Below are 22,405 nucleotides of genomic sequence, written 5' to 3'. Positions count from 1 at the left end.
TATGAGCAGTTTATCAAGTTTGTAGAACGTAAGTTTCAAGAACGGTATAGCAAGGATTTGTGATTAATCCAATCTTCCCTAATAATGAAGAATGCTGGAGGTGTAGTATATGCTCTGGAAAGGGAGCAAGTATGCTTCCTCCGTCCCATTGCCTGCCTTCCTGTCTGCAGTGGCAAACTAATTTGGGCTGAGTAGCTTCACTACAGGAGCTGTACCAGTCTCTTGAATAAAGCTGCACTTTTATTTCCCAGGGGAGTTTGCTGATTGGGGCAAGACAATCGGAAGACAAGTGAAGAAGTAGCAGGACAGGAAGGGGATAATTTGATATGTGTCTCTGTGGAAACAACGTTTGAGCGGAAGGTTGTGGTAGCATCTGAAGTGCAGAGGTTTTGGGGGGCTGTGGCTAGTGTGCAATGATCAATGAAAAGTGTGAAGGGAGCCCTTGCTAGCTGGAGGTTAAATTGAAGAAGATTAAGGCCAACTTTACCTAGATGAGATTTGGGAAAAGCAAAAATTTGGGAAACCAAAGGAACTCAGTAAAAGATAGGAGACTTGACCTTGGGGCTTCTTTGGGAAGACCAGAAAAGTTTTTATATGTGTGTGAGCCTGCATGCACATAGATAGATGTATATGAATACAGGGCAAGAGTGCCCAGGTTGGTAGTTAGAAAAGGAGGTGGGGAGATCTAGTAGAACCTGTTATTTAAAAAGGAAGGGACCTTTAAAATGACTGTTGCTGGTGGAAACACCATTTGGCTCTTCGCCTCTGGTCCTGGAGACACAAATCTACCATCAGCTAGATACCTATTTATCTCAGCTGTGAGTTTTTAACAGGTAAGGCAGCAATTCCATGAATACACAAGGATTTTAAGTTAAATATTAAAGGTTTTCTTTAAAGTCTTGATATAAAAAATTATAAACAGCTGATCTAAGTAGTGACAATAAGAGAATGTGAATATATAGATATTCAGTTGTGCTTACAGTTAGAATCAGATGTTGTATCTATAGAAAAGGAGAATTGCAAGGAAAAACAAAGCAAATTTAAGGTAGAAAGCACAGAATAGAAAAGAGGGAAAATATCCAGTCATTTAGGGTTTTTTTATTCATTCTGAAGTAATTTCTAAAGAAAACTGTAGGAAACTTAATCATAAAATACATTAAAACATATTGAAAAAAGCAGTAAGTTTATGGTGCTGTCTGTAACACATTGAATGATCAGGGAGCTAGATGACCTGTTTAGTCTCTTCTGTTTTTATATTCTACCATTCTATCTTTCATTTTTCCCAGCTCAAATCTGGTTTTCCCTGACGTCTTTTGAAAATGCAAATGAAAACAGTGCTTAGGAAAAAAACCCACAGAAACCTTGAAGCTTTAGAATGCTGCATAGGTGTATGAAAAGCAGAGTGTTCATTTTCAGAGGGTGAATTGTTTAGGGGAAAGATAAAATCTACTTTGGGTAAATGAAATCCTATGTATGTGCAAATACTGGGTATTTCATAGAAAGTGAAAAGCTCTTTAAACCTTGGCCATGTGTACCACCGGTAGCTTCAGGTGACTGAAGACCTGTTAAGTTTATGCTTAGAACATAACTTTTAACAATGCTTGAAAGCACCCAATTATTTAAAACCTCTTGGTTTTAATTTCACATACGATACATTAGACTAGGAATATCTGCACCTGTGTTGTTTACCAGCTTTATGCTAGGAGATGGATTTTAAAAACACTGTATTGTTTGGTTCTATTCTCACATTCCTTTTGAAACACAGAGTCACAGAACTGCAGAATGGTTGAGGTTGGAAGGGACCTTTGGAGGTCATCTGGTCCAACAATCCCTGCTCAGGCAGGGCCATGTACAGCCAGTTGCCCAGGATCATGTCCACACAGCTGTTGAGTATCTCCAAGGATGGAGACTCCATAGCTTCTCTGGACAACCTGTTCCAGTGCTCAGTCACCCTCACAGGAAAAAAGTGTTTCCTGATGTTCAGAGGGAACCTCCTGTGTTTCCATGGGTGTCCATTGCCTCTTGTCCTGTCACTGGGCACCACTGAGAAGAGCCTGGCTCTGTCCTCTTTGCACCCTCCCTTCTGGTATTTATATGCATTAATGAGATCCTCCCCCAAGCCTTCTATTCTCTAGGCTAAACAGTCGCAGTACTCTCAGCCTTTCCTGATATGTAAGATGCTCCAGTCCCTTAATCATCCTCACGGCCCTTTGTTGGACACTCTCCAGTATGTCCATGTCTCTTACTGAGTAGCCCAGAACTGGACACAGTACTTCAGGTGTGGCCTCACCAGTGCTGAGTAGAGGAGAAAGATCACCTCCCTTGACCTGCTGGCAATACTTTGTCTAATGCAGCCCAGGATACCATTAGCCTTCTTTGCAGCAAGGGCACATTGCTGGCTCATGTTCAACTTGGTGTCCACCTGGACCCCCAGGTCCTTTTCTGCAAAGCTGTTTTCCAGCTGGGTGGCCCCCAGCATATATTGGTGCATGGGGTTGTTCCTCCCCAGGTGCAGGACTTTGCATTTTTCCTTGTTGAACTTTAGTGTGCCTATTTCTCCAGCCTGTTGAGGTCCCTCTGGATGGCAGCATGACCCTCATATCAGTCACTCCTCCCTGTTTGGTGTCATCTGCAAACTTGCTGAGGGTACACTCTGCCCCATCATCCAGATCATTAATGAAGTTGTTAAACAGGACTGGACCAGTACTGACCCCTGAGATAGATCACTAGTTACTGGCCTCCAGCTAGACTTTGTGCCACTGATCACCACGCTCTGGGCCTGGCTATTCAGCCGGTTTTCAACCCACCTCACTGTCTGCTTATCCAGGCCATACATCAAGAGCTTGTCTACAGCTTGTCCCATAACAGCATCTTATGGGAGACAGTGTCAAAGGCCTTACTGAAGTCCAGGTAGACAATATCCGCTGCTCTCCCCTCATCTACCAGGCCAGTCATTTCATCATAGAAGTTTATCAAGTTGGTCAAGCATGGCTTCCCCTTGGTGAAGCCATGCTGAGTGCTCCTGATGAATTTTTTATCCATAATGTACCTGGAAATGGTTTCCAGGATTAGCTGCTCCATCACCTTCCCAGGGATTGAGGTGAAGTTGACTGGCCTGTGATTCCCTGAGTCCTCCTTCTTGCCCTTCTTGAAGATAAAAGTGACATTTGCTTTCCTCCAGTTTTTGGATACTTCTCCCAGTTGCCATGATTGATCAAAGATTATTGAGTGGCCTTACAGTGATATCTGCCAGCTCCCTCAGCACTGTGGGTGCATCCCATCAGGGCTCATGGACTTATATCCATGTTCAGTTTGCTTAAGTATTCCCTGACCTGATCCTCTTCTACCAACGGTACATCTTCCTTGCTTCAGCCTTTCCCCTGGTCTCTGGGACTTGGGATTCCTGAAAGCTGGTCTTGCTAGTAAAGACTGAGGCAAAGAAGGCATTCACTACCTCATCCTTTTCCATGTCTGTGTAACCAGGTCCCCCATCTCATTGAGCAATGGGCCCACATTTTCCCTAGTCTTCCATTTGTCACCTGTGTACTTCTAGAAGCCCTTCTTGTTGTCTTTGACATCCCTAGCCAGATTTAGTTGCATTTGGGCTTTAGCTTTCCTAACTTCATCCCTGGATGCTCAGACATTGTTTCTGTGTTCCTCCCAGGTTACCCGTCCTTGCTTCCACCCTCTGTATTCTTCATCTTGAGGGCGCTCACAAAGCATGAGCGGGACAACCAGGGGATCAGGCCCAGCCAGCAAGGGTTCATGAGAGGCAGGTCCTGCCTGACCAACCTGATCTCCTTCTATGACCAGGTGACCCGCCTAGTGGATGAGGGAAAGGCTGTGGATGTGGTCTGCCTGGACTTCAGTAAGGCCTTTGACACCGTCTCCCACAGCATTCTCCTAGAGAAGCTGGCAGCTCACGGCTTAGACAGGTGTACTCTGCGCTGGGTCAAAAACTGGCTGGATGGCCGGGCCTAGAGAGTTGTGGTGAATGGAGTTCAATCCAGTTGGTGGCTGGTCATGAGCAGTGTTCCCCAGGGCTCAGTTTTGGGGCCGGTCTTGTTCAATATCTTTATCGATGATCTGGATGAGGGGATCGAGTGCACCCTCAGTAAGTTTGCAGACGACACCAAGTTGGGCGGGAGCGTTGATCTGCTTGAGGGTAGGAGGGCTCTGCAGAGGGACCTGGACAGGCTGGATCCATGGGCCCAGGCCAACTGTATGAGGTTCAACAAGGCCAAGTGCCGGGTCCTGCACTTGGGCCACAACAACCCCATGCAGCGCTACAGGCTTGGGGAAGAGTGGCTGGAAAGCTGCCTGTCGGAAAAGGACCTGGGGGTGTTGGTTGACAGCCGGCTGAACATGAGCCGGCAGTGTGCCCAGGCGGCCAAGAAGGCCAATGGCATCCTGGCCTGTATCAGAAATAGTGTGGCCAGCAGGACTAGGGAAGTGATCGTGCCCCTGTACTTGGCACTGGTGAGGCTGCACCTCGAATACTGTGTTCAGTTTTGGGCCCCTCACTACAAGAAGGACATCGAGGTGCTGGAGCGTGTCCAGAGAAGGGCAACGAGGCTGGTGAGGGGTCTGGAGAACAAGTCTGATGAGGATCGGCTGAGGGAACTGGGGTTGTTGAGCCTGGAGAAGAGGAGGCTGAGGGGAGACCTTATCGCTCTCTACAACTCCCTGCAAGGAGGTTGTAGCGAGGTGGGTGTCGGTCTCTTCTCCCAAGTAACAAGCGATAGGACGAGAGGAAACGGCCTCAAGTTGCGCCAGGGGAGGTTTAGATTGGACGTGAGGAAAAATGTCTTTACTGAAAGAGTGGTTGAACATTGGAACAGGCTGCCCAGGGAAGTGGTTGAGTCCCCATCCCTGGAAGTATTTAAAAGATGCGTAGATGAGGCACTTAGGGCCATGGTTTAGTGGACATGGTGGTGTTGGGTCGATGGTTGGACTCGATGATCTTAGAGGTCTTTTCCAACCTTAATGATTCTATGATTCTATGATTTTGTGTTTGAGTTTGGCTAGGAGCTCCTTGTTCATCGATGCAGGCCTCCTGGCATTTTTCTTCAATTCTCTTGAGCTTGGAGGAGGTGATCCTTGAATATTAACCAGCTTTCTTGGGCCTCATTTCCATCGAGGGCCTTATCCCATGGGACTCTTCCAAGCAGATCTTTGAAGAGGCTAAAATCTGCTCTCCTGAAGTCCAGGGTTGTGAGCTTGCTGTGCGCCCTCCTCCCTGTCCTCAGGATCCTGAACTCCACCATCTCATGGTCACTGCAGCCAAAGCTGCCTTTGACCTTCACATCCCTCCTTTTTAGTGAGTATGAGATGCAGCAGAGCACCTCTCCTCATTGGCTCCTCTATCACTTGGAGGAGGAAGTTTTCATCAGTGCACTCCAGGAACCTCCTGGATTGCTTGAAACACTGATGAAAGTGATATCTACCCCAGATATTGGTTTGTCCTTGTGAAAACTGGGGCAATATTCCCATTACTCCAAGATTTATGAGTGAACTTTGTACCAGCCCTTCTTAAGGAGCTTCACTTTTTCTTGTTCCTGTCACCATTATTTTGCTTATAATAACTGTACTAATTAACTGTCTTTTTATTCTTATCATATTGGCATTTCCAAATAAGTAAAAACTATAAAAATACATTAGTGTGCAATTCATATAATTTATTGAACAAAGAATAGAAATTAATTTCTACACAGCTGTTCTAATGTTATCTGTTCTCCCTAGGAATAGGTGACTGCACAATCAGTATAAAAATGAATTAATGACAAAAGAAACTATATTTTACACATTATATGTGCGTTTGTATAAAATATGAATACAATGGGATGTGGATTTCATCATGTTATATAAAAGGAGCTGTGTATAACCTGAATTTGACTTTATCATAACATTAGTATTCCCCTACATCTTGTTGAGGGTTTTTTTATGCTTCATATTGATATATCAGAAGGTGTTGTAGGCTGCTGACTTTTCTACAGAATTAATCTTAACTTTGATCCCTTTTATCATACTGTGCAGGAGTTCTGAAGAAAGCTAGTGGGGAGCTTTTAATAGGAGAAACTAGAGCAAATGAAACCAGTGGGCTTCCTGAACAGTTACTTCAGGTAGAAGAGGTGAGTATGAAAAGAGTCTTACACTTTGTAGGGGATTTTCTTTTGTCTGTGTCTCCAGTGTAGTCTGTCACCATGTTCATTATAAACACCTCTTGCCACAGTTTCATTATTTAGCTACTGCAATTAATTTTAGGTGCAAAGTCTCAGTTAAGATGGAATAAAATCTTACAGCATTCATGAAGAAGTGGTTGTTATTTAAGATTTAATAACAGGACGGGTTTAACATCAGAAGTATAAGATACCTGTCCTGGTTTCAGCTGGGATAGAGTTAATTTTCTTCCTAGTAACTGGCATAGTGCTGTATTTTGGATTTAGGGTGAGAACAATGTTGATAACACACCGATGTTTTAGTTGTTGCTGAGCAGTGCTTACACTAGCCAAGGACTTTTCAGCTTCCCATGCTCTACCGACTGAGAAGGCTGGAGGTGCACAAGAAGATGGGGGGGGGCAGAGCCAGGACAGCTGACCCAAACTGGCCACAGGGATATTCCATACCATGTGATGTCACACTCGGTATATAAACCGGGGGCAGTTGGCCGGGGGACAGCGATCGCTGCTCGGGGACTGGCTGGGTGTCAGTCGGCGGGTGGTGAGCAATTGCATTGTGCATCATTTGTTTTGTATATTCTTTTATCGTTGTTGTTGTTGTTGTTGTTGTTGTTGTTGTTGTTGTTGTTATTATTAGTATTAGTATTAGTATTAGTATTAGTATTAGTATTAGTATTTTCCCTTCCTTTTCTGTCCTATTAAACTGTCTTTATCTCAACCCGTGAATTTTACTTCTTTTTTTCCAATTCTCTCCCCCATCCCACTGACGGGGTGGGGAGTGAGCGAACGGCTGTGTGGTGTTTAGCTGCCTGCCGGGTTAAACCACAACACCACCTCATAACAAAATAGTAACAAAATGCTAAAATATGATAGCTTTCTTCAGTACTAAATATATTCTCAGATACAGCAGAATCTTAAAAAATTCTATCAAGTTCTTAGCATTTGATCATAATGGTGCTTCCTATAGAGATAAATACTCATGCGATGTCCGGTTTCTTTGATGCCAACAAACTACTGTGTAGTAAGCACTATGCTTTGTAGAATGTACGTACAAGATTAAGTTCTAGTCTGGCTTCCATTTACTACTAAACAAATTTTTACTGCTGAATTTATGGGACCTAAATGCTCTAACAAGTCTGATACTTTGCAATAGTGGAATTGCATTTCCTAATGGCTCAATTTTAATGCTGAAATGACTTTTTAAAATGTGCTTTGAATGAGTTTGTGAGACTAATGTTCCTATATCTTATAGATTACAAAGAACAATATTTTGAAAAGATTGAGCTTTACTTGACCCAAGATCAAAAAAATTTAAAAAAAAGAGGGGGTGCAAAAATGGGTGTCCGTGGGGGCTGCCTCTGTGCTCACTGGAGTTGAGTGTTGGGAGTGGGGAAGGGGAAAGGAAGGAGGAGGCAACTTCTAAATTGGAGTAAGATGGAAGGGCTCCACTTCGTAGCCCTTCGTTGTCTTCCAATTTAGTATTATAGCTGCAATGTGTTAGGAATCCTTCTTTTCTTTTCTCCTGCTATGGCCTCGTAGTGGGGATCTTTACTGTACATCTTACGTCATTCAAATATTTCTCTTACAGTGGTGCAATTCTCAGTTGGCCACTTCTGGTAAGGTTTAAGTCTGCTGTATGTCATATGAGCAATGCAAAGCAAGACTAGTGGAAAAGTAATGATGTCCTACTGTGTCTGCTTCTCGCAACTGTTATGCTTCAGACAACTTCAGAAGTCTGTTTATAGAAGGCAGGGAACTGATGTAAACCATAGTAAAAGCCAGCATTGCCTAAAAACTAGAAATCTCTATTTAGACATTTTAATCTTTGCTAAATCCAGCTCTAGAGAAGTGAAATCCAGTGTGGCTGTGTTAAAACCAGCTTCTCTAAATGTTTTCCATTAATATTCATGGTTACTAGTTTGCAGTTGTTACCTTGCAGTGCAAATTATTACAGGGTATCCATTGCTGGATTACTTGTTAAACTATTGAAAATGGTTATAAATGTATTTGACTTTGTTAAATAGATTCCATTAAAGAATATAAATAATGTAAAGATGAAGCATGGCTTTTAAAAAGCAGTCTTGTTTAAACAGGTTTTTTATAAATTTGATGATAAACTTAATATAGTTATGCATTTTTGTTGACTGTATGATTCAAGGGTAGCAGACTATATTTTAAGTTATTAAAATGAATTTCAAAATGTGATGGTGTCCTTTAATTTAATTATGGATGTTCGTGTAAGTTTCAGACAATAATAACACTCAATAATGAATTTGGATTGATTTAATATAAATATGTATTTCAGCCTATTTTACTGAAGTTTGGCTGGAGAAATGCATTTAAAGACTTGTCTTCTTCAGTGGCTCACTGTATAACAATAGCAATCGAGGATTTTTCAACTAAAATTCTTCAACATGAGCAGAAAGAAGAGTTTTCAGCCGCAGGCTATGCAATGAGTCTTGTAAACAACGAGCAAATGAGGGAGTCCTGCGGAGCAGTCCAACAGGAGGAGCAACCAAAACGAATTGCTAAGGCAGGTATCAAAAGATCTGAAGTTTGAGGGGAGACAGAATGCCAAGGCTGTTTGCCATCTACACTTTGAAGTACTTACAGTACCATTAATATTCTGTATCTTATATAAATGGAATTAAGAAGAAAGTGAGAGGCATTACAATATGAAGCTGAACAGAGCTTTATACAATAGCCCATAGTCTATACTGGAAAGAATTAACTTTTAAACTTAGCTGGCATTATTTTTTTCATCCAGAAAGTTCTAAAACATTCTGATTAGTATCTGCTCTGTTACCAAGTGGTTCGGTGGGAAAATGCTGAAAGCTTTGAAGCATAGCTATGAAGGGATTTCCTGTATTCATATCCTTAGACATGCCATTTAACTAATCAGCATAACCAATAATATGGCCAAATTAGAGTTCTTTGATTTGGCTGAAAGGTCATTTATGACGATTAATTAAATTGTTTTTCTAAGGGAATATGTGTTTGAAAGCTTTTCTATTTAGTAAGCTTTACAACTGTTCTAGCAAATTTGGAATGCTGTTAATGAATGTTTGCTTAAAATAACACATAAGCTTTTGGGACATAATTTTAGGGAGATCAATGTATGAATTTACTAAGAGATGACAAGTTTGTTTTCAAATTCAGTATTAAGAAATGTGTTTGTATATTTTCCAAAATAAATTTGTTTAGAAAATTATCTTTGTTTACAATGAATTAACCTTATGCTTTGAATGCACGTCTAATGAAATCATAAACAAAATGAAGGCATTACTAGCGTAAAATGGTTTTAATTTTTTTCCCCAATATATATTATGCAGCTTTAAAGCAAGAAGGAATGAAATAATAATTCATTTGCTGTAGATAAACATTTCTCCCCTGTATAACAGAATGAAATGTTTGTAAAGCTGATTTAATATATTTATGTTTTATGCCAATTTCATTATTCAAGAATCTGACCCTAGTATAAATTAAACAGTGCTGTCAGAATACAAATAACTTGATGCCACGTTTATTTCTCTCAGTTTTGTTCTGACATCATGGAAGAACTTGACACATTGCTTCCATTGGCTCTGGCATGCAGAGATGATTCTCTTCAGGAAATTAGAGCAAACTTTGTAGAGGCCTGCAGCAAAGTGGCAACAGCTGTCCTGGCAAGACTAGAGGAGAAAAGCAAAGACGTTCCCTCCAAGGCTCCCCTGCAAGACTTGTACGCTGCCCTTTCCACAGCGATATACGTCTTTCAGCATTTTACAATGTATGGCAATTTAATGAGAGAAACGAGCAAAAAGTGAGTCCCATTTACTTATAATGGTTTAATTCAAACATAAATAATGTAAGACCTCATTCCATTTTGGTGATACAGTATGGTGGTAGTTTTCCAAATTGCATCATATTTTTTAGCACATGCACTGCGTGTACTATTTATGGAAAGACCTGAATCAAAGCTATTGATAATCTAAAGCAGCCATTACAAAACAAATTATTTATGTTTAAGATCTGCATTTGATTTGCAGATCAATATTTTTTATTTATTAAGCTTGAGTAAATAAGTTTGTCCAGTGAACTGAATGTACTCTGCTCTCATATAAATAGAGGGCTAAGGCCTTAATTTCCTTCTCTGACCTTTGCAATAGTTGAATTTTCATAAAATCTGATTTAGCACATAGCAATCTTACAGGACAGTATAAATACACATTCCTGCGCTTTTTCCTTACACCGTCTGTATTCAGTGATGTGAACAAATACATCCAATGTAGGTTTAGAATTTATTTTTCACTGCATGCAGAATAAAAATTAGAGAAGATATGAAGTAGTAGTGTAAAGTCTAAGACAGTGTTTGGCCTGGGGGCAATATAACTGCATTTGCTGTGCTTTTAGGAGATTTTGGCTTAAGATACTAGGAATCTCTTTATTGGTCCATGTGTTTCTGGCCATACGTAATTTAAAAGTAGAAACTGGGCCTGTTGGGAGAGACACCTGAACTAGCCAATTTTCAAGGAATTTATGATTTCTAAGGGGTTGTATGCACTGTTGAGCTACTTTCCCTCTGATGTTCTACTTTCTCCTGCATGAAGTGTATCTTTGTGAATGGGAAGTCTGAGCCAAAATATTGCTCAATAATTCTACTTATGTGTATTATGGAAGAGTTTTGGTACATACCTACCAAAAATAATCTCTGGACTCTGTGTTTATGTTTTCTTTATCACGCTCAGTGCTGATGCAATTATGCTTCAACCCAGAATCTCCCAATAACTTGAATGACAAATGTACTTTTATCTCAGAAAATAGGATGAAGTAATATATTTCTCAGTGACTTGGTTAAATGAGAATTTATAGATGAGCAGATATATTTAAAGAACTTGTGAAACAAAGACCAGATATTTTTCAAAAGTGAATGCTAGGTTCAGACTCCAGGACCGAGAGGAAATGAATGATTGATACCTAATAATCAAAACCATTTGCAGTACTGGGGATTGTTACCTCCTACTGCACAGCCTTTCAATCTTTGTCTCTTTGATCATTCTCTCTGAACAGACCCCTGTTCCTAGTGCCCGTCCAGCAATATCAGGAATTCATCAACGTTCTCCAGTTTCAAGTTACAAACTACTGCGTCAGAGTTTGTGCTACAAGCATTTTACAGGATGCTGAGAGCCACCACTGGGATGACTACAAAGCTTTTTATGAGGTGTGAGGTTAAGTTTACTGTGCCTCCCTTTTACAAAATATGTTTTACTGGTTGCCAGCTCTCTGACTAATTAGAAGCATAAGATCAGCATTATTTTTACATAAAGATTATTGGAATTTACTATTTTGAAATATCTGTTATTGCAGGCAAATGTCCCTGTAGAAATGATGTAGGAAAACATAGTCATTTAAAGAAGAGATAAATCATTACCATGGAGTGTTTGTGTCATTTGCTTAATAAAATATTGTGTGTCAAGTTCAAGACATTTATATAGAACTCAGTAAAGAAGACACCATCGTTTTAACTCCTCTTCTTACAGAAAGTTTGACATATGAAAATGAAAGACAGCTATTTTTCTCCTGGAAATTTTGAATCTGATTCTTTGATTTTTATTTTCAATTGGTTCCCCTTTTTACCTTTTGTGAGTGAAGGATGTAACAAAGAAAGATGATCAATATAGTTACCTTCAGCATTCAGCAATATATTTCTGAAATAACTAGTGCCATTTCACCTGCATTTGAAGTCACAGGTCTACTCTTAAACTATAATCCTAATGATTCTGTGAAAACACCCTAAGGATCAAGTGAGTTATTATAATTTATTGGGGTTTTTTCTTCACCCCAGTTAAATGCAGACATAGACTGACATATACTGTTTGAAATTATTTTCACTTAATTTCAGGATGAAGTGAAAGTATTATATGTTTTTTATCAATAATAACTGAGATTTCCTGGAGACAAAGTCCTGGCCTTCCTTATATCATTTGCTGTGTGAGAGAATTAGTGTGTTTTTGTTAAGCATTTTCTAGAATTCTTACATGAGAGAAAACTCTGCATGATACATGCATTCTACAAATGTAATATAAAAAGCTGCTGAGTCAGTGACAAAAATCTGTACTGGACAGGTGATGCAGACCTTAATATGAATACTCTATAAATATGCCCATCCCTCAAAGACAAGTAAATGTAAACATTTTACTTTTGTTTGAATGTTAGCCCCGATGTCGTGGGTTGATAAGAAGATAAGAAATTTAACGGCTTTTGGCAACTGATAAATCGTGATATGATCTTCACTGTCTGTAGTCCATATGGTGCTGTGTCCTGTTTATTAGTGACCCAATAACTATTCACCATGGAGGAAACCTAATTGTCACAAACAGCTGTCTCAAGAAGAAAGAGTATGGATTAGCTAAACAATTTTGTCATTACTGATCGGAACTGATGTGTGTAGGAAGGGATGAAGAAAGCTGGTATCGCAGCTCTGTATTCTTGCAGGACTTGAGGTGGCAAGTACGTAATTTTACATCATCACTTTGCTCTTTTTACTGGGCCATGGGCCTTGGCCCAAGGATGGACCATGATCTGCTCAGAGTGCCTTCAGGAGGCACGATGCTGAGCAGCTGCTGCTTCCATTGAGGTCTTGTAGGCATCCCAAATGGAAGAGATTGGCTTATGACCTATTGCTTGTTACAGAGGCAACATCCTGCTGAAACTTCTAGCAGTGAGAGCTGGCTCCTTCCTAGGTCTAAGCTCAGCAGGAAGTGTGGGGCTCTGCCTCTTAAGTCATGCAGATCCTGCTGAGCTCAGAAAACAAGAGTAGCTTGGAGCCAGGCACCAGAAGACCTTGCCAGTCATCAAGAGCAGGCTGTGGTATGAGCTCCTCCTCTCTCAATGAGAACACACTCTTGCACTTGTGCAAGTCAGGGGGTCACAGCCCTTGCTGCATTTTCAGTGGGATCCACTGCTGTAAACACCCTCATGACCTTGCTTCTTTAAGGGGAAGCTGCACTTGGCTCTCTGCTTCTGCTTGTCTCTTGAGTAGCCTAGCTTTTGAATCTGGTTTAGGTCAGGACCGTCACTACCCTTTCCCCTTTGTCCCCCAGTTTTGACTATTACATGCAACTATAAAAGATTCAGTCCTCATCCGTAAATCCTGAATGCAATTTCATAAAGGAAAAAAATACATTCCCTTGTGCTCCCACAAAATAAGCAAAACATTGCCTGTCCTTTGGTTTTGTGTGCATGAGTAGGGGAGAAGGAAGAGGAAGAAACCTTTCTTTCCTCATTCTTGTATTGCAGGCTTAATTACAAACTAAGTGACAATCCTACACTTCAGGGATCACATGAAGTTACTCTCTTCTTTTTCCCCAATAATATAGCACATTCAAGTGGTATTAGAAAGAATATGTGATAGCCTTCCTTTCCATTCCCCACTAATGACATATTGACTAATAAAACTGCTTGACTTACTTGATGTATAAGTCATCCAGAAAGAAGACAAAACCACTGAAAGACAAGGGAAGGGAGGAAGGGGCAGGGGACAGTGTCTGTGTTTGATTACACAGAGCTGCAGTTTCCATATCCATTTATTTGTTTGTTGTACAATGGTAACATCTGAGGAGAACAAGATTGGTAGCAAATGCTTATTACATTCTATAAAAGAATTTTCTACATTGCTAAAATAAAAATAATGTATTTTTAAATATTTTTGGACTTTCATAACCTATTTCAATACCTGCTCATCCATCCTCCCTCTGACGTACATCTAATCCAATACTGGTAACTCAAATTAAAAGAAGAGCCAAAAGACCAATTATGACTGGAGGGTAGACACAGAGATCATAATCACTGTGAGATCACGGAAAGCTTTTAGTATCTTTTGGGAAAGTTAAGCAGAGATTTTGTGAGATACAAGTAGCGAATCTGTGGTAATGTGAGATCTGAGCTGAGCTCTAAGAGCGCAGTTCCCATTCAGCACTCAGAGTCTAAGCTGCCAGGGAGTGAAATTCTCTGGGTTCATGATCTCACTGGTAGAGTGCACTGAACACCCACTGTGCCACTGGGCCAGCCCTCCAGATTACGTTTTCAAATGGAGCTTTTAGTGTAGCAGACATCTGCTGTAGCTTTGGGAACTTATGTTTTCTAATAGTCAAAGAATAAAGAATTGTCTGTTCAAAGATAATATTGAGTGGCTTATATAATAAAGTGCAGCTGCTTGTTTCCTGATATATAAGCTAAATAAAAGCTCACATCTGTTTGTGTTATACGAAGCCTGCGAAAATAGCAGATGTTTACCAGTAGAATTGTCTAGAAATGGCAACAAATAGAAAAACAGGTCAGAAAAGGGGAATGAGTCTCATTTAAATCTTCAGTGAAACTGTTGCTTCTGCAGTGGAGGTACAATGTTAGAAACGGGGTATTATTCGATTTACTGCTTTAAATTAAATAAAGCAGAGAAAATGAAGCAATTTGTGTTCATCATTACATAGTTAAAAAGTAAAACTCGCCAACATTCAGTTACTTAAAAAAATAAATGCCCTACATTAGAAAGTCAATTTAGATTTATATTTCTGGTTGTTAAGTCTGCATGGTTTTTGAGAATTTTTTAATTTATTTTTGTAAATTAAAGATCTGACCAAAATAGATTAGCTTGCATTAGGCATTCAAACTAATTATTTTTTACCTGGTAAATTTATTCTGTAACAGTTGAAATGTTTTTGCAAAGAAAGGGAAATGTTAGTAAAATGTCTGTAAGGTAGGGTTAGGGGTTTATTTCTGGATAAGTTCTACTGGAATGTACCTCAAAAGTAGTCATGGTAATACATCTAAGAAACCCAGATGTATAGAAATGTATTAATGTTTGAGTTATGCAAAGTTATTAAGTTATGTTATGAGTTATGAAGTAAACTTGTACTTTCTTATGATGATGTTTCAGTATAGCATGCAATAATACTGTAATTTTATTTCATATAAGAAAAATAGGAAGTTATTTTAATATGTCCATTATTCTATTATATCCATTTTTGGTCAATATAATACAATCCTATTTTACCTGTGTGGAAACACTTGTCAAGTGCTTTATTGCTCAAAATAACAGAGTGATTTTTTTTGGTTTGCCTGTTGAAATATGCTTAAAACAGTTATAAGGTGTCCATGCTTCTATGTACAAAGAAAATTAGGCATATAATTTTCTTTTGAAACTTATCTGTATTACATTTTTCTCTTCTGCATTAGTGAAACTTGGAAATTTGGGTGTCTTAATGATTTGTTTTTCTCTTTTTTTTCTAAATGAGATTTTAGAGATGCCTATGCCAATCATAAAATTAATGACTAGAGCAGTCGTCACAAGTTTGGTACTTTTGTTCTTTGTAATAATTTACCACATTTTAATATAAAATAGACTTCAAATATTATGGCAGAGAAATACTGAATAATGACAAGTTCCAATAATCTGCTAATGTGGTGTGTTTATAAAGAAGCCGGATTATTTTGGCTTATTATTATTAGAGAATGCCTATCAAACTCTTACAGTGTTTTAAAAATCATGGGGTTGTTTTATATTTCTGATAATACTAAAATGTCAACAAATTCTTAAAATATTTCTCAACTCCATTGGAATGTGGGAAGTGAAGATTCAAGTCTTTGTTCTGATACAGGTTCATCATAATGCTATTTTCTGAATAGGTATTAGTTGAAACATTTAAATGTGAGTTGAACTAGGTACTTCTTAGAGGCATTATGAATTAACCACTGTGATTTTAACTCCTCTGTATTTATCTCTGTGTCTTATTGGGGTGGTTCTGTACAGACAATGAAATATTAATACCAATGCTGATTCCTTCCCAGAAAATATTTAGTTTCAATGAGTTACCATTATAAAATGAAAAAATATCTTAAAAAATTCTGGACATCTCTTATTATCAGTTTAATTGTTCAGTTTTTATTTTTTTCTGCTCTTACTGCATATCCATTATATATAACCAAAGTTTCGTAATCATGGTTATGTGTGGCAATTATGAACCTGGGGAAATACATATGCTTAAGTAATTTAAATAATTATTTTCTTTTGAGGACAAAGAAACTGTTATATTAAATTCATCTGACTATTCTAGTGAGTACAGAATACTGTATATGTTTTTAGACTAGACTTATAACACTATGAGTTTTGAGAATAGGTTAATTAAGGATATAAGAGGTCAAATGCTGTGGTTTGGTTTTGTGGCAGAACTCTAGTTTTATAACTGAAATGGAACATGTGTTTCCTTGCTAATAAAGATGTTTCACATCTTGTCAAGGACCATTTTTTGGTCATCATGTGCCTGAAACTCTTCAGCTATTTCCTTTCAGATTGAATTAATTAGACTTACAGGAACTAAATTGACATTTTGGAAGGTGTGTTTTTATTATTTAATGTTTGGTGGTTTTGCTAGGGGGAAAGATGCTCATTCTCTGTCCAGATGTGGCATTATTTCTGCTGTGCTCTTCATCATGATCTATGGACTATTCTACCTCCCAAGACAGCCCAGGGGATTCTTACAGATGTACTGGAGCAATCTTTGGCTATGCTGTCCTCCAGATATTGTCAGGCCTGCCCCAGTTACAGGAGAACACCACAAATCAGGTAATGGTTGTATATTTAATGCACTCTTTCAATGGATAAACTAAGTAAGTCTTAGTTTTCTGTTATGCACTGCTTTGATTCAAATTTAAACGTTAATGAACACAGCAGAGGGGATAGACACAATTTATGTATTTTGATGTTCATTTTAGTTCAATATGTTTTGTATATTTAAGTATATTTGGCAGTCATATACTAAACCGGGCAGAATCAAAGACCTCTTTTGAACTCGTGGTGAAATTGTTCCATAAACTGCTTGACTGCTTTGAAAGCCTCATGATGAACAGTGCATTGAGGAATAGTGGTGCAACCAAAAATGTGGGCAGAATTGGCAGTATCAAGATTAGAAATCAAGCCATTGATTCATGAAGAAAACTCCATGTGTTCTAATAAAATTTGGGTTTTCTTCAGACTTTTCGAGTGAAAGAGCTACGAGGTCACATCACAAGATTTGCCAGAATGAAGCCAGTGTTGCAGAAGGAGAGAGGAGGAAGAGGCTGTTCCTTCTCCTCTCATTTTAGGAAACATGAAGCTGGAAGTTCTTCTTGTTGGGATTCTTATGTTTTGCCAGACAGGAGGGTCTCTTTAAGAAATACTAAAGCAGGTGTCTCCAGGTAGACGCTTACCCTACCTCTGTCCTTTCCCTTTCTTATCCAGTGTCTTGTTTGACTGAAGAAATTGGTTTATTTCTCATCCTGCCCCTTTGCTATATATCTTTCCTATATGAATATGTTCCTCTTTTTAGATTTTGAAAGTGATATAGTCCATGGTGGCCATGCGAGTTAAAAATTTAAGAGCTTGTCATTTGTAGGAGATAAGAGACAGCAGAGATATGTTCTGTGTGAGCTAAGAGTTATGTGCTGTCATTGTAAGTTTTATTATGAAAAGGAACAGTGTCATGGAAGCTTAAGTAACTTGCACAAGTTCACATTCTTGGAATAGGTGGGAAAAAAACCAAAGTTTTATTCTATGTATCAAAATACCTATTTGTATGCTCTATTCCTGCACTAATTTATCGTGATTAGGCCCTTCTATATCTTTAGGTACAGAGAGGTTTCCTGGAAACTTTCCTGGAAATTTCCTGGGAAAAAAAATACCCTGAAATACGAAGAATATGTATTGATACAATATTTCTTAAATGTAGTATTAGTCAATTCTATATGAATTTGCCTTAAAAATACTGAACAAGAAAGAACTTTTTACATTGTCGTTTTGTAGAGAAGCTGTTATATTTAATAAGGTGATTCTGGAATTTGTCACTAAGTGAATTAAATTATCCAGTCATGCACAAATTAAAAAAACAATTTTTAATTAATATAATTCAATATATTTTTATCACAGAGGTTTTACATATTTTTTTTAATAATACTGTACTTGGGGGGAGATCTTTTCTCCCAGTGATTCTTGAAATTTTAGAGAGCTGATCTGTAATACAGACAAATGTCTGTTCATGTGTGTTTGCCTAGATCTTCCAAAAATGAGATGATCCTTAAAAACGCAGATGATCACATATGCATCCATTGGCTTTTAGGTACTTAGGTACTTTTTTCAGTCGAACTTAATGCCTGCCATATATTTTGTGTTATCCATCTGTTTCCCATCTGTTGTATGTCAGCATGGTTTTGTGAGATTATGTTGTTGTAGTTTGGGTTCTTGCTATTGTTTAGGCCAATGACCCATGATGCTCTGCCAACCAATATCAAGAGGCAAGAGATTACTGACTCAGAAACGTTCCACATCATAATATGTTGCCTGGCAGTTAAAGTTTTGCAAATTGAAGATTTAGTTCACTTGTCATTACTTTTTTGCTCCAGCAGCATTTGAAAATAGTATGTACAGTCTAATTATACTTTATCATGAAGAAAATTAAATTTAATTTTATTTAGTTGTAGTTTAGAAGGTAAATTGTTCCTGTCTAGTGGCACTGTCCTTTGGAAGAGAAAATTTCCATATTTTTTAAGTCTTCTTTTGACTAGTTTCAGTAACAACTTTTTGGTGGAAGCACTGAATTTTTACAGTGTAGTGGATTCAGAATTCCTACACCACTTATGGAAGATGAAATTTGAAGTCCGTGCTATGATTTAGGTATTTTATGTTGTCAGAGGAAAGCTCTATTTAACTGAAATTTACCACTATCCTGATGTCCTAAGTAATGTTATTTTCACTTTTTTTTCCCTACAGAATTGATATTGCAGCAATTTTGATGTCCACTGCAGATATGCTCTGGTCAGTTTGCAGCTCTGTACAGGAGTTTCTGAATCCACGTGAAGACACAGATCTCAAGGTCTATAAAATACATAGCCACTGCAATAGTCTGCTCTCTGTGCTGGCTATTTTAACTTCACCACTGAAGAATTTGTATAAGTGAGTATGAAAGAAACATTCAGTCTGAGATAAAATTGGTTCTTGAGCTTACATGGATAGATCTACAAGGTGAATAATTGTGTTGAAATACAAATGAAATGCATAGTGTTGACACATTTTGATAAACTTTGACTATTTCTCGATTTGGTCTTGAAATTATCTTTATGATCTTACCTAAAGCCCAATTATATCTGCTGGGATTTTAGTAGATTTGGATCAAACTCCAATACTGCACATTTTTTTGTCTGGTGATAACATAGACCATAGTGAATGCCTGGTTTGATTTCTTCCATAACGCAAACAGTAGAATTTCATTAATAATTACTGTCCCAAATTTGCAATTTATTTTTCAGTTAGGACACATTTTGTTAGAAACACATTCTTATTGGTCTAAAAACATTTACTACTATTGTACCAAAGCCTTTGGTAAGGTTTTCAAGGACTTGTCACTCAAACAATTGAAAAAATTTCATCTTCTTACTAGTTCAGATTTATCTACCTTCAGCTTCCAGATAAATTAGAATGTTCTGCTGTCATCCTGTAATAATTCTGTAAGTACTGGAATTTAAAGATTATTTACTGAAATCATCATCTGGTTACATGACCAGTATGCTTCAACAAATATTGAATGTATTTTAAAAGAGAAAGAGTATAGAATGCCCATCTTTATAAAATTATGTCTTCACAAGTCACAGCTGTAAACAAGAGGACACATTACTTGCACTGAAATTGGGTCTGAGTCTTTCATTGCTTTTTCATGCTAAAAATTCTGCTGTGAATTTGGTGTAAGAGACAATACAAAGTGAGATCACAAATTAAAAAAAAACCACAACAAAACCCAAAACTAAGAAAGCCAAATCCTATTCAACTGGCTTTTATTTTATTATTCTAACTAAGAATATTCTAGGTAATACTAGTGATACAAAGAAGAGGGTAGAGACCTCCTGCATTTAAGCTTCTTTAACTGAATAGTTTTTGTCATGTGTGGCCTCATTTTAATGTTTGTGGGCTCTGAGGGACATGCAAAAGTGGATTGTAACTGGATGTTTGATCTTATACAATGCAGGCTGATGAAAAAACAGCAGTTAAGAAGGTGACTCATGAACAGATTAGGTAGTCCTGCTGTGGCAATAGTAATGGAGGCAGGAATGGACATTGCGGTAGCTGTAACTGCTTCTGCTGTCAATTCTGACATTTCACCCTTCCTTTATGAAAGCCCTTAGAACGATGGACCAAAAGAAATATGTAGTATAGTCTGTTCCTTTTAGCTATTCTAGTCTCCTCCACTAATCCATGTTGTTTACAGATTTATCTTACCTGGAATGATAAAAAATGTGTGCTAACTTGAGAACTCACTGAGTTTCAGAACAAAGTGCCAATGGAGAGAGTGAGGCAGCATATTTTGTATTTTATGTAAAATGCTACAGATTAACAACTTGGTCATATAGGTTTCATATTTAGGCATATAAATTTCAGTATCCTAATTTGCTTTTCTAGAGATCAAAAACTTGACATGTGCAGGATGTAGCAGCTCTTTTAATTTACTACAAAGTACTCTGCAAATCATAACCAAAATCTGGCAGCTTTGTTTAAGAATACAAAAAATGTCATATTTTGTTACATAGTTAACGAAAATAGTATTAACACTAAAAAACTTTGCTAGAGAGATGATGCATGGTTTTGTTGGGATATTTTTTATGAACTGTGTATTCAGAACTTTTATTTTCAAAACCTGTGAGACTCCGTTATCAAAACAGTTCTTCTCTATTGTATGTTTCATTACAGCCAATAGTTGTCAGGTAACCTAACCCGGTGTCCAGAATACAAAAAAAACCAGATTTACCAAGATAGCTTCTTGAATGACTATATCCAGTTGGAAACACTTTCATATACTGAATTTTATGTTGAATTTCTAGGGCCATTATTTACTGAGTTGTGCATAATTCATCATGTTAAGAATCTATCAATAACAAATTTAGAAGTTATGCGTGATTTTAAAGGAATACTAATCCTTCATCAGTTCTCTTTACAATTACAGCTGTATAATCAAAATTTCCATCTGTTAGCTTGGCTCTATATCTTTCAAAACTTTGGTAAAATTAGCTGGAAGTGAAATAAAGATTTTTCTTTTAAATCTATCATGCTCTCTTTTGATACTAGAAGATTTCCCTGCAGGGGCTAGGTTTAAATTAATCTTTAGACTGCTCAGGAAAGTTTTATGTAATCAGAAAAGCAGTGATGACAGAACATTGTTTTCCAGGAGTTGTCTAATAATAGGACTGGCTCATTTCCAACTTACTAGAGATGCTCCAGGGAATTGAAATTATTCAAGATCCTTTATTATGTTGTTGAAATGCAACAGAATAGTAGGGGTGCTGAAAAATCAGTAATATCCTTAACTTCATATATAGTGATTCTGGCATGTGCTTTCTTCTTCCTAATTTTGTGATCAAATGTTGTGCATTCTGCTCTCACTTAGAGTTTCGTTTCTGTATGACAAGGCTACTTAGACCCAGTCCTAAATTCACCTATGAATCTTGGGTTATCAGTTTTTAATACTCACTCATTTTTCTGTGCTTCGTTTTCCTCCACTCTTCTCTGGCCTTCCTGAAGTAACTTTAGCATAATAGAAATGTTGGTTGGAAAGGACTGCTGGGGGTAATTTAGTCCAACCTCGTGCTCAAAGCAGGACAATCACCAAGAGTAGTCAGACATGACTGTGTTAGCTGACCCATGTAAACCTCCAGGAACCAAGATTTTGCAACCTCTCCGGGAAACCTGTTCCACGGCTGCACTGCCTTAGTGCAAAGTATTGCCTAATATCTAGTGTGAACCTTCAAAGCTGCTGGCTGTGGCTTGCTGTATCGCACCAGCCCCCACTGAGAAAGTTTGTCAGTGTTGTCTTTGTAATTACTCTTTGGGTAGTTGTAGGCTGCCATTAGATGACTCGACCCTTTAGCCACCTCTTCACCAGAGTAAAGGAGCCTAGATCCCTCAACCTCTTGGCATAGATGACGCAGCCTCGTCCTTTCCGGTTTCCTCACATCCTCCTTGAGCTGTAGGCCCAACACGTGGACAAAATATTCGGTAAGGCTTAACTGTTGCCAAGTAGATGAAGTGAATCACTATCTTTAGTTTGCTTGCCATACTCCTCCTAATGCAGCCCAGTGTGTGGTTTGCATTGTTTCTAGTGAGAATACACTGTTGTCTCATATGAAACACCCTACTGGCCATAAATCCCAGGCTTGGGGTTGGGTAGGGTTGG

General features: G+C 38.3%; 1 protein-coding gene across 3 annotated transcripts in view; it reads left to right on the top strand.

Moving 5' to 3' along the window:
* KIAA0825 (KIAA0825 ortholog) overlaps positions 1–22,405 on the top strand; it is a 267,900-nt gene that overhangs the window by 96,690 nt on the left and 148,805 nt on the right. For all 3 annotated transcript variants that reach the window (XM_076361837.1, XM_076361838.1, XM_076361839.1), the window contains 6 exons: positions 6,037–6,131; positions 8,485–8,712; positions 9,716–9,981; positions 11,229–11,379; positions 16,589–16,779; positions 18,958–19,140. In XM_076361837.1, coding sequence (XP_076217952.1) covers positions 6,037–6,131; positions 8,485–8,712; positions 9,716–9,981; positions 11,229–11,379; positions 16,589–16,779; positions 18,958–19,140 — 1,114 coding nt within the window. The remainder of the gene's footprint in view (positions 1–6,036; positions 6,132–8,484; positions 8,713–9,715; positions 9,982–11,228; positions 11,380–16,588; positions 16,780–18,957; positions 19,141–22,405) is intronic.

The sequence above is a fragment of the Aptenodytes patagonicus genome, chromosome Z (assembly GCF_965638725.1).
Source record: "Aptenodytes patagonicus chromosome Z, bAptPat1.pri.cur, whole genome shotgun sequence".
Classification (NCBI taxonomy): domain Eukaryota; kingdom Metazoa; phylum Chordata; class Aves; order Sphenisciformes; family Spheniscidae; genus Aptenodytes; species Aptenodytes patagonicus.
The sequence above is the reverse complement of the archived record's forward strand: the minus strand, read 5'-3'. Positions and strand labels throughout refer to the sequence as shown.